The following is a 13,935-nucleotide window of genomic DNA, read 5'->3' as shown; positions in this document are numbered from 1 at the left end:
AGCAATGGTGAATTCTTCTGTGGAAGATAGAAAACATTGCAGCTAATGACACTTAAAATTCAAATGAATAAACTTTATAGGTTTAATCACAAGAAAAAGGCCCCCTTGAAATTCCTGTAAGAACTTGATTTCGTCATATAACACATCTGGATTTTTAACACACTTGAAATTCTTCCAACAAATGAAGATGAAAACTACAAATTTAAGCATGGGAATGATAAAGTTAAGATTTTTTTCATGAATTTAAAGATTTTTTCTTCAAACCAATCACACCCAAATATATCCACAGTCGAGACCGGGTTTTAGCCCAATGGTCTCACCCACCAGCTTAAGCTGGCTCCCTCTCCGGGTTCGATCCCCTCCCAGCGTGCGTTAGTAATAAAAAAAAATTTGTATCCACAGTCCAATTGATTTTCAAATATTAAATTTTGAAAAAAAAAATGCCTCGAACCCTTCTGGGATTTGAATTATTATCAATAATATATCATCCATTAAGAGAAACAGAGTCCTCCAAAGCAAATAAAGACCCTTTTGAGTTAGTTTGACCTCCTTGGACTCGTCCATCTGACAGCAGTAAAAAATTTCAACTTTCTTTGCGGAAAATACTGCACATTTTCAACTTTTTTGCTAAAAATACTGCACTTCCTATTCTGAAAATATGTATGTTTCCCTGTGTTTTTAGATGATGAGACAGGAGATAACAGTTTCTTAGGTAAAATGCATGTGCTCCCTGCAGTGCAGTGAACAAAGAAAATGCATAAACACGGGCGACAGATTTATATTATGTACTTTTATCACTGTGAATTTGTACAATTTCATAAAATAAAACTTTATAGAAACTTCAAACATTACTTTAATCACATACAAAATATATTCAGATTAAACTTGTTAGGGATTTTATTTTTTAAAATAAAATTTTCTTAAATTATTAACAAAATTATTAATTTTTTAAATACAGTTTTTTTTACTATTTCTAATGATATTTTTATTAATTTATTTCATAGTATTTATTGTTTTTCGTACTATTATTCCTCATCAATAATTATAATATAGCTAATTTATTTATCATATGTATAACTTAATGATATTATTTTTAAAAAAAATTAAAATTTCATATATTTGATTAATAATAAAAAAAAGATATGATTTAAGAAATTTTAATAAAAAAAATAAAAGGATCGGCCGAGGTTTCCTACATTTAACTCAAATATTATTTCATTTGCAATAATTAAGAGTTAAAGTTTTATTAGTTCTTTTCACTACATTAATTATTAAGTAGTTTGTTTGTGAGCAATACAAAGTCAAACTCTGAAATACACAATATTTAATCTATTTGTGAAATAAATTAATTTTATTGATGAAATAGTCATATAAAGCTGGTCAGCTTTTCACGTTGATGGGCAATTGGACCAGGCCCCATGGGCTACCGAGTCAGGGTTTAACTGGGCCTTAAATGGCAGTATATACTTGGTTTAAATTGTTCTGGGTTGGCCTAGCCCTTTGCCCACCTCTGATGTGGCCCAGTCTTTTTATTTATCCTATTAATATCTATAAAATCTGAATTTTCAGTTTGAACTTGCAAAATTATTGTTTGTAAAATCTTTATAAATTATTAATATTGAGATCATGAAATTTTATTAATTTAAATATATATTAACTAATCGATAAATTAATAATTTATTTTTTAAAAAAATTTATTTAAGTCGTTTGTGGAGTGATTGTAACTTCATATCCAATAAGTAGGCCGGATTTAGTAATTCAGGGCCCACATCTGGCAATCTCACGTGGGCAGCTCCAGCTTCTTAGCCCAGCTCAAAGTCACAATGATTTCAGCTGCCCCATTTGCCCGATTCATGTCTGCTGCCCGTGAACCACGCTTATTGGCCTCAACCGTGACACGCGTCCTTCACGAAAATAATTCGAAAGCACGTTATAATCACATTACCACCCTCGAAATTTTTTGGGTTCTTGCATTTCACCCCGGAAAAATAATGGTTTTCCAGTTCGAGTTTGCCTCTTGATAAGTAAGAGTTTCAAAGTTCAGCCTAGATAGCAATTTACTATAAAAACTTGATCTTTGTATACGTTATGCTTTACATGTTGACATAGTTTTTGTTGGATCGTTGATACGACATGTGACATCTTTAATTCTCTTTGTGATCGACTTTTGTTATTCATCGAGTCACTACAAAAACACATTGTTTTATGGTACGTTCCTAACTCAGACGAATTGTCAAGACATTTTACATGTTGTGTGATAAGAATGTACCAAGACATTGATAATAAAGTATTGATGTTGTTACATTTCAAGTAACGTTATAATGTAGTGAGACCACATATGTTTTTATAATAATGTTTTAAAAAGGCCCGCTCGATCGCTTTACAAATTTTCTTCGTACATTTACTATTAAAATCGAAAAGATATATAAAAGAACGAATAACAAAACTAGGTTTGTTCTCACGTTGATTTAATCACATTCAATGTGATGTAATTCCCAAATTCGTAATTATCTTTGTTGTATCAACACGAGTCTTTTCAATGTGTTTATATTTGATAATAAGATGTGTTTGATAATATCAGTAAGTAGTACTTTTTCAAGTCTTCATCAAATATATAGTCTCATATATGCACAGTCTTGGAATCTTATTCATTATTAGAAGAGATATCATTCACATATGGTTCGATGCAAAGCAAAAAACACACTCTTAACAAAAACCTTATTGATAACGGAATTTGGTTGTGTTGTGTGCAATTCTATTCCATCACGAAAATAAATATGTATCCCCACATTTTGTCTTGGGATCTCCCAATTTCAAATATCGTAAACACATATTACATTCCGAGTTTTAGTTTCTAATGATTTTGGATCGTTTGGCATCCTTGAATGACTCCAATTATACTGCAAAGAAACTTTGATATTTATGTGTACTAGGAATGATTACGTGCGATGCACGTAGGTGACTAATAATGAAAAATATAATAACGGGATTTAGATAATTTTTAAAATCGTTTGAATAACATATTGTTTATGAGTATTTATTAATCTAAATATATCAAAACACAATAAATAAAAATACATGATGACGATAAATCAAATATATTCATTTATTTATATAACATTTTTTAATTCGCGTGATTATAACATAATGACAGCTCTATCAAATTAACAAAGATATTTTTCATCCAAATATTATTCACAATGGAAAATAAATAAAAATATAATTAATAGAATAGTGAATATTACTAAAACAAAAATCACAATATATTTAAATGAAGTACATATAGCAATTGTCAAAAAAAAATTCTCTGAATTAACTAAATTATCATAATGATGTTAAAATAAAATCCCTAAACTCGTTATTAAGTTAAATATCAATTTTATTTTTGCTAACTTTTAACTCCTTGCGAATTTTGTTAACTTTCTTCTTTTTTAAAATATATATTATACATAGTTAGTTTATATCAGAATAGATCATCTGAAAATTAATATTGATGATTAATAATTTTTTGTTAAATAAAACTTTAAAATAATATCAATCAAATAAATATGTGTAGTAAAACGCATATATGTAACATTCAGTTTATAAATATCATATATAAAAAATTTAATTTCTAACAAATGATAATAAATTAGCATGGTAATTCATATTTATTATGAGGATTATCTTAATTTAAAAAATTATAAGGATTATCTGATAAATTTAGTACAAAAGTATAAAGTAATTTTCATTCTTTTTAATTTCTTTTTCTATGAATAAAGTTGAAATAACTTAAAATAATCAAATCATATTGCAAATAAAATATTAAAAAAATTTACAAAAGAGCATATAGAATCTGCATGCTCTCAATGTCCATTTTCATTGGAAAGAAACCATAAGAAAAATGACATTTTCTCGCATAGTTTTTATAACACTTGTAGAAAAGTATAAGCCTGAGATATATAGTTAGACATTAATTAAATATCACAATTTATTAAATTTAAAATATAAAAAAATATCATAATAATGTATATGCAATAATTTTCGTCAATTCAACTAAAATAATGAAATAAAGTTATTCTCATTTTTCATATCAATCTTTAAATCAGAAAATTAAAAATTCACCTAAATAAATAAATGAAACATTAATTAAGTAAGGGCGTGTAAAAGTGTAACTAAGAAAATTCACAAATCAAACTCATATATTTATAGATATATAGATTTACTAAATTTTCACCCATTGCAGATTTTGTTTAACTTTCTCTGTTTTTTTAGAATACATATTATAAATAGTTAATTTTATATCAGAATGGATCATTTGTAAATTAATATTGATGATTAATATTTCATTGTAAATAAATTTTTTAAATAATATCAATCAAATAAATATGTGTAGTAAAACAAATATGTAAATAAAATAATAAGTAATACAAAGTTAAAAAATATCATATTTAAAAAATTAATTTATAATGAACGAAAATAAATTATCACTATAATTCATATTATTAAAAGAATTATCTTCGTTAAAAAGTTATAAGGATTATCTAATAAATTTAATACAAAAGTAGAAAGTAATTTTCGTTCTTTTTAATTTATCATTAATTTCTCTGTCTAGTTGAAATAAATCAAACTAACTAAATTAAACGACAAATAAAATATAAGAAAAATTTACAAAAGAGCATATAGAATCTACATGATCTCAATGTCTATTTTTATTGGAAAATTACCATAAAGAATGACATAATTTATCATTAATTTCTCTGTTTAGTTGAAATAAATCAAACTTATCAAATTATACGACTAATAAAATATAAGAAGAAAAATTTGCAAAAGAACATATAGAATCTACATGGTCTCAATTCCTATTTTCATTTGAAAAGTACCATAAAAAATGACATTTTCTGACATGTTTTCAATGACAATTGTAGAAAAGTGTAAGTTTGATATGTGTATCAAGACATTAATTAAATATCACAATTTATGAAATTAAAAATAAAATAAAGTATCATATTAATGTGTTTGTAATATTTGTCGTTGATTCAACTAAAATAATGAAATAAAGTTATTTTTATTTTCAATACCAATCTTTATATCAGAAAATTGAAAAGTCACCTAAATAAATAAATAAAACATTAATGAAGTGATGGTGAATGAAAAAGTAACTAAGTAAATTAACAATTCAAACTCATATCTCACTTAAATAAATAAATAAATAAAACATTAATGAAGTAATGGTGAGTGAAAGAGTAACTAAGTAAAACATTAATGAAATAATGATGAGTGAAAAGATAATGAAACAAATTTATAATTCAAATTCATATATTTATAGACAGATAGATTTGCAAAAGACATAAACTACCTAGATCAAATGTTAAACGATAATAGTACTACCTAATTTTAACAAAACTTTTTAAGTCTCCGAGGAAAAAAATGGCTCGAGACCTAAATCGCTTGTCCTCTTGTCCTTGTAGTGGGGGCACAACGAATTCTTATCCTTGTTATTTGGTAATTTTTGGATCCTTTCATGACGTGGTATAAATCAAAACCACTCGACACTTGTTTAAAATTGTAGACATGGGAGCTCCACCCGACCCATCAAAATAGACGTTTCTTGAAAAAAGGGAAAATATAGGATATAATTATGATTTTTTAAATCTTGATTCTTGATAGGTGATTGTCTCCACTTTCAATATTAATTAAGTAGATGCGATTTAAATCAATTTTGTTTGTTTTTTTTAAAAAAATACAAAAAATTTATGTGACACGATCTCACGGGTCGTATTTTATGAGACTGGTCTCTTATTTGAGTCATCCATGAAAAAGTATTAATTTTTATTGTGAATATCGGTAGGGTTGACTCGTCTCACATATAAAGATTCGTGAAACCTTTTTACAAGAGACCTATTCAAAAACAAAATATATGTTTGATGTAAAAAGTATTGTTAAATATTATGGTGGAAGTATACTATTAATTTTCTGGATCGAACTGACAACTCATACAAATATAACTAGATCAATGAATTTAGACAATAATTAATCATTTTTCATAGTTATATTTCACCCCTATTCAACAATCCCAACAACCAATTTTAAAGATTAAAAAATTTAAAAAATTTCCCAATTATTATCATGTAAAATATCTACGTGACACACACGATATGACGTGGGCTCTAAAAATAAAATTATAATCTCTTGCTAGAATCCGATTGGAGGGTGAGAATATGTGGCAGAGGGAAGGAGACAAGATTGGCTGGCAAAGATTTTTGTGAGGTTTACATTAAAATAGGAGGGGACAGAACCTATAATGCTTCTAAAACTATATCTAATCCATGAACCCCAAATTTTGTCTAAAATTTTCGAGTCTCGGGGCCACATGTCGTTTCATTTAATCGCAAGAATTTGCAAATTTTCTGCAGACTATTCTTTAAATATAAGTTTTTGTATGTAAATTTGAAATATAACAAAAATTCCGAGGCGTAAAGTTATATAAACCACGAAATCGGTTAAATCTTCTCATTTTCAATGAAAGTGGTGATGACAATGAAAATGCTTGGAAAGGGGACCCTTAGTTTTCGGAGGGGTGTGTGTGTGTGTTTGATATAGAGAATGTGTTGATAAAAAAAAAATGGTTTTATTCGATTATTATATAAATGTGTATGCTTTTTATTTCATAATATAATTTTCATGAATAATTATTTTACTATACGAAGATTTTAAAAAAAAATTCGTTATCACCTGATATCGAACACGAAACCAAATAAAATTATGAGTAGGTCTCTTGTGCGACGGTCTCACGAATCTTTATCTGTGAGACATGTCAATCTTACCGATATTCACGATATTAAAAAGTAATACTTTTTCATGATGATCCAAATAAGATATTCGTCTCACAAAATACAAACCGTGAGACCGTATCACACAAGTTTTTGTCTAAAATTATAAGAATCCTTTTGTTAAAACTGTTAATTATATGAACATGTAACATTTCTCGAAAGAAAAATGAAAAGAAAATTAATTATAAAGGACAAGTGCAAGATGTCTGACCAAAGAACTAATTTGGAACATTATAATATTACTGTTATGACGTTATGGATCTAAAATATTATTTATTATATAATTGAGATCAAATTATTATGATATATATTAAGAAATTATTTTAAAAAATTAGAGTAGTTAGCCTTTCTTTGTTCACCAAGCTGGATTCCGTCTCCAATTATAAGTGTCTGAAAATGATATAAAATCGTAAAGACAATGGGCTCGCACCAAATTTGATAAACTAATAATGCATGCAAGTCCTTTCATTATGAAGACAAATCTCGAAAATTGAAATATATATATATATATGATATAAAAAAAAGATTATACGGATTTATTTTTATTTTATTACTTTTAAGGTAAGATGTGACCACTTTTAACGCACTTGCTTTGAAGCAAAAATACACGTGAGCGTGCACACGCCCGCATAAAACCAATAGATTTTAAGGACCACTTACTTAGTGATTCGTGAATGTTACATCTATTGCTAATGTTGATTAGAAAGTGGAAAATTAGATTTAGAATTTTTTTTTATTTAAATGAACCAAAAATGTTCTCCTTCGATATTTATATAAAAAGTAAAAACATAAATAAAATCAGTAGGCTTTTTTGTAAGGAAAAACTGGGAAAATAAAATATAATATACTTCTTGGCAATAATTGAGTGATAATACATGTATTTAGAATAGATACAGAGAGGAACAGAACAAAAAGGAAGGGGGGTGGAACATGAAAGTTGTCAAAAGCATGAATAATGAAGGGGGGGCTGGCCTACAAACATAATTAAATCCCCAAGCATTTTGATCTAACTTGCATGCATGTAGAGCTAGAGACATTGTCATTAACAGATATTTTATACGAACAAAACAAGTTTAAACTTGAAACAAATAAATGGGAGAAAATGAGATGATAAGACAGATGATGCATTCCTGGATTTAAGACAAGATGCTAAAAAGGGACTTGAGCCAACTAGCTAAGGCATGACAATTTTTACTTGGTCTGATCATCGGATGAAAAATATAATGTATGTGTGCTCTAATTTTTCACATATATATGTATATATAAGAAAAATCATAAACTTCGTCACTGTCATAGTGAGGTCACAGAATCTAACAGGCACTTTTCACATATTTTTTTTGCTGTGTTTAAAGGAAAAAAATCCATGAAAACTAGGAGGATGAACCATTTCAAACTCAAACTGTATATGTACAATAAAGTGTTACAAAAGTTAAATATCCTTTTTAAGTATATAAATAAATAACAAGATTTTCTCTTTTCAAGAAACTACTACTATTTGCAAGTGCAAGAATTTCTCCAAGTACAAATTCAAGTGCATCTCATGCATACTTCTTGACCTTTATCAAAGAATCCTCACTAACTTTGTTCCGGTTTCACAATGGCTTACTCAATACATTCCCTTCTCGTATGCTCATTTCTACACCTTCAACTGCAGTAAAACTACCGTCACTTACTGTAACTATCGAAGACGAATCGACTAAAGATCCAGCCTGAATTTCCTTGAACATAGCAATAACTTGGATCATTGTGGGACGTTTCCAGGGCCGATCATCCAAGCATGAGCACGCCACTTTTAAGTATTGTAAAAGCTCCATTTCTAAACTAGGATCCTCTTTCAACAACTGGGGATCAAGAACATCCCGTACTTTCACTTTAGCCTGCTGCTTCATCCATCCAACGAGATTGTTGTCCCCAAAGTCGACAGAATCTGTCGGCTGCCTACCGGTAAGCAGCTCGAGTAGAACCACACCGTAGCTATAGACATCCCCTTTGGTCGAGCATCTAAAGCTTTGGTAGTACTCGGGAGGTACATATCCTGGCGTTCCAGCCAATGTGCTGACACTCAAGTGAGTGTCCATTACGCTTACATACCTTGCCATTCCAAAATCCGAAACCCTGGCCTCAAAATTCTCATCGACTAAAACATTACTTGATTTCATATCTCTATGAATTATGTGTGGAGTGCAGCTGTGATGGAGGAAAGCCAATCCTCTAGCTGATCCAATGATGAGTTTTCGCCTTCCAGCCCAATTTAGCTTGATCCCTATCTTTTTCCGGTCATGTAACACGTCCTCTAGGCTCCCATATTTCATGTACTCGTAGACCAAGAGGCGCTCTTCTCCAACCTTGCAGTAGCCAAGGAGGGAAACAAGGTTCCTGTGTTTGACCTTCCCGATTGTTTCCATTTCGGCAGTGAATTCCCTGTCACCTTGGCCGCTGATATGTATCAGTTTCTTGATAGCCACTATAGTTCCATCCTTTAGTTGGGCTCGGTACACATCCCCGAATCCACCTGAGCCTACAAGGCAGTCGTCATGGAAGCCATTTGTGGCTTCAAAAAGATCCGCCAAAGTGAGATTCTTGAGCGGCTTCTCGAAGGTTGAGAGGGTGATGCTTAATGCATCACGAGCACTGATTTTCCATATGCTGTTGGCTGTGACCGAGTTCGAGTGATTCTCCATGTAGGCCTCGATCGCTGCCTCCTTCCTCTTCCTTGTCCTCTTCTTCGATTCTATAGCAACAAGTGTCAATCCGAGACCGCAGAAGAGGGAAAACAACAATCCTATTGCAACGCTTCCTGCAATGGGTGTACGTTTATGGTGAGATTTTTCATGCTGGCCATTTCCTGTACCCAATCCCGCCCCACAACGGGGAAGAGGGTATCCACAAAGTCCTGAATTATTCGCAAACCGGGAATCAGGAAATGTGTCGAATGGAGCTGATTCAGGTATCATTCCTGATAGATTGTTATTCGATAGGTCAATTTCACCCAACGGGAGGTTGCTCAACGACTGTGGAATGGAACCGTTCAGCCTATTGTAGGAAAAGTCAAGAATAGCAACATTCTTTAAGCCGGAGAGCTCCTGAGGGATTGGACCAGAAAGATCATTGTGTCCCAGGTTAAGTATATACAGGTAGTACATGGAACCCAGCTCTTTCGGAATATTTCCCTCCAGATTATTGTAAGAAAGGTCAAGAAATATCATCGAGCCATTGTGATTGAAATTTGGCTGAAGGGTGCCACTATAAACTCTGCTGAAACTGCAGGGATGCCTCGTCGAAATCCTGCTCAATTGTTCCTGCCTAATGCCTCCAAACTCGAGTAAATTCCCAGCTCCATGGCATTGTTTGCTCCCATCATTCTTGATATACACAAACTGCTTCCCTGTGACCAATCCCGCAGCAATTTTACCAGATTGCTTGGCCAACTCTGAAGGGATCATCCCGTTCAAGAAATTAGTGTTGAGGTCCAACCAAATCAAGCTGCGACAATCCCCTAACTCAGCTGGAATATTTCCACTTAGCGAATTGTTTCCAAGTTTCAGAATCGCTAGATTGCCTAGAAGGCCCAAAGAAGCTGGTATTTCCCCGCTCAATTGATTATTAGACAATGAAATCCAATTCAACCTGGTACAGTTGCTAAGACTGTCCGGTATGGATCCAGACAAGTCATTGAAATCAAGAATCAAGTTCTCTAAACTCCGCAAGTACATAAAATCTTCTGGGATTTCACCATTGAGTTGATTCAACCACAAGATCACGTCCTTGAGATTCGGCAACGTCCCCAAGCTCGGCGGGATGGTTCCATTCAAATAGTTTAAACTAAGATCAAGAGAAACCAACTGTGAGCAATTACTTAAACTCTGAGGTATCGAACCAGTGAGCATATTATTCTGCAAATACAACCATTTCAAACTGGTCCTAGGATCTTGGCAAAGACCAGAAGGAATCAAACCAGATATACTATTTGAACTCGCATCTAAAGTCTCCAAAATCACCATCTTCGAAAAAGAATCGGGCAAAGGTCCCGAAAAATGATTGAAAGACATCCTTAAAGTCCTCAAATTGCTCAATTGCAAGAGCGTGTCAATGGGTAACTCACCAGAGAAATCATTTCCTGAGATATCAAGAAGCTCCAAAGTGGCAGAGCAGGCACCAAGAATTTCAGGTAGACTACCTGTAAAATTATTAAAAGACAGATCCAACTCCACAATGGTTGTGCATAAATCGGATAAACTCGGAGGAAAAGTACCCAGGAAATCATTTTCTCGTAGATACATATACTGTATGCTCCCACTAGGCAGCTCTGGAACCGAGCCTGTGAGGTGGTTATTGCTGAGGTTAAGAAAACTCAGCTTCCCACATTTTAAAAGCGAATTCTCGACATCACCGTGGAATTTATTTGAAGACAAGTCAAGGTGTTCCAAGTTGGAGCAGTCACTAAACGAGGGGAAATTGGTGGAAAAATTGTTGGTGGAAAGATCCAAATAGACCAAATTCTTGGAGTTCAACACAGGTAAATCTCCTGACAATTTGTTACCCTTCAAAGACAGGCGCTGCAGCTCAGAAAAACCACTCGATAAAAGCCAAGGAACCACATTTTGCCCGGAAATATTGTTGTAAGAAACATCAAGAACTTGTAACGAGGAAATCCCCGCAAAGGGAGTGCCTTTTTTAGCAACATCCTTCACAAAAGGGGGGTCCAAAGAATTCTTGGAAAGATTAAGAAAAACCAATCCAAGGCAAGTCCCGAGAATGGAAATATCAGCTAAACTCCCGGAAATAGCATTCTCAGCTAGATCCAGCGAACTCAAGAAGCTCCCACATGAGACACTTGAAACAGAAGAGATTGAACCATAAATACCAGCAGTCTTCAGAACAAGAGACTCCAAATTCTGAAGAGTCAACAAAAAACTCGCAACCGAGGAGAAATCAGCACTAAGGTGATAATTAGAAAGGTCTATGGATGAAACCCTCGAATCTTTACAAGAAACACCACTGAAACTGCAGGGAGAAATGGTAGGCTGCCAGGATTGAAGTGGAGCGGGGTTGAGGAGTGAATTCTTGAAGGAAATTAGCTGGTGAGAGTCCCTGTAGAGGTCGTTTGAAGCAGAAAATACAAGTGTAAAGGGGAGAAAGATGACGGATAACAATACACACATCAAGATTTGCTGCTGCAGACTGGAGTGATGACATAAGAAGAAGAGAAAATTGGAGTTGATGAGCTTGTTGTGGTCTTTCATGTTCAAAATTTAACGTGCTCTGTAGGAATTATGTTGTGGGCTTGTGCGTCTTGAGGAGCCGTGGCTCTTTTGCTTCCATTCCAGACAGGAGATATGGAACAGACACACACGAACAGACACACACACGAAGTAGAGGGAGGGATCAATCCAGAACTAAATGGGATTGGCTGTGTAGACATGGAGTAAATAAACTCTAAGTAATTAAATTAAATTAAAATAAATAAATATCGTATAAAAATTTATAGTTGAATTATTTAAGGCAGGGGGTGTTGAATTGGGGGGGTGGACACAGCTGTTTCGTCACATGCCATGTGACACAAATTTCAATCTCTGCCCAAAATATAGAATACATTTTTATTTCAAATGTCAGATTATAATCAAATTTCCAAAATGAGTGAAACTCTAACTCCATTCTCAGTTGCTCAGAACTTGGCTTTTCAAATCTTTTGATTTCTAGTTTTCATAGAAAAATGTCTTTGTTATGCAGGAAATGCATGAATAGGGATGGCCGTTCAGAAATATTTTCAAACGTATAAATAAAAAAAATAAATAAAATTAAAATTTATCTTGCCAAAATATTTAAGGTTGCCATTGGATATGAGGATTTTTGATTTGACGAGGTGTTCGAATAAAATTATTTGTAGTAACTTTTTAAGTTGATACATTTCAACGATTCAAAAAGAATAAATCCAAATATAAAATAATTTTATTTTCATCTTACCTCATGATACTCACGGGAAATTTAGGGTCCGATCCCGGCGAGGGTCACTAATTCAGACGCAGGTTTGAAATTGTCCTGAGCCTGAAATTACAAATAAGACCGTTAGAAGGGAGCCAGGAGGGTGTCCTGGCGTAGCCCCTCCGACCCTCAAGTCAGAGACTGAGGATATATGAGGGAGCAGCTAAGGGTGCTGCTGAAAACAATATAGTGAATATCTCAACTGAACACTCAAACCTGTTATTTATAGGAGAGTATCTAAGCCCGTGATGGGCCTTTCACCTTGGTTGGGGATGGGCCAGGGGTCCCACGTCTGGTTTGGGCCTAACCCTAGTGGGCCTATCTATGGGGTAACACCTCACATGATTTATTCCGCATTTTTCTCTCCATATTATCCATAATCTATTTAAATTTAATTTTACTATCATCTCATGCATACATATCAAGTTAAGTATATTATTAATTATATTAATTTAGATTTATATAAATATAATAAGTAGGGATAGAGTAAAAATCTAAGCAATTGCATTTAGTAATTACTACTAACTATTTATTTAGTGTAGGAAAGGGATAAAAAGTACGGAACACATGGATGGCTCAATCACTATCTACTTTTAATGAATGCCAAGATTTCGTTGAATAATTAATTGATTGATTGTCTTCACACGATCATGCACATAAGTTAATGCCTATAAGATTTTTATTTACCGTCATTATTGCAATCTGGCTCAATTTTACAATATTAAAGTCCCAAATTCTCAATTTATTGTCGTCTTTAATGTGCGTATGTACAGTATGGTAGTTGAGGATTAATTTATGATCAATGCAATATTTTATATTTTACAAAAATATTTTAGTTTTGATAATCAATCTAAAATTCATCATGTGTATTAATTTATTATCCAGTAATGCTTTTTTAAAATAAAATTTTTAAAAAAATGGCTGCACAAGTACACTGCACACAACCATGTTATAAATTTCTAATAAATTAAATGATACAAAATGTATTTTTTCTCATGAACTTTACATTTCATTTAGTTAAATTTAATATAATTAAAGATGGAATGATTACAATTTTAAAGCAAGTTGTTATCTATTTATGTAAGAATATGGCTTGTTTTAAAAAAAAAAAGGTAAGAATATGGCTTCACACCGTCTCATA

General features: G+C 32.3%; 1 protein-coding gene across 1 annotated transcript; it reads right to left on the bottom strand.

Annotated features, from left to right (window-relative positions):
* Nucleotides 1–8,176: 8,176 nt before the first annotated feature.
* On the bottom strand, nt 8,177–12,232 carry LOC140958680 (brassinosteroid LRR receptor kinase-like). The gene has a single exon (XM_073416222.1). The coding sequence runs from the start codon at nt 12,053–12,055 to the stop codon at nt 8,405–8,407; it is 3,651 nt and encodes a 1,216-aa protein (XP_073272323.1). The 5' UTR covers nt 12,056–12,232; the 3' UTR covers nt 8,177–8,404.
* Nucleotides 12,233–13,935: the final 1,703 nt, after the last annotated feature.

This window comes from Primulina huaijiensis, chromosome 15, assembly GCF_012295235.1.
Source record: "Primulina huaijiensis isolate GDHJ02 chromosome 15, ASM1229523v2, whole genome shotgun sequence".
NCBI classification, from domain to species: Eukaryota; Viridiplantae; Streptophyta; class Magnoliopsida; order Lamiales; family Gesneriaceae; genus Primulina; species Primulina huaijiensis.
Note: the sequence above shows the minus strand (reverse complement) of the source record. Positions and strands in the feature narration are given on the sequence as shown.

What these genes read in the sequence shown, in the direction of transcription:
- LOC140958680 (XM_073416222.1), bottom strand. Translation starts at nt 12,055, where the DNA reads ATGAAAGACCACAACAAGCTCATCAACTCCAATTTTCTCTTCTTCTTA.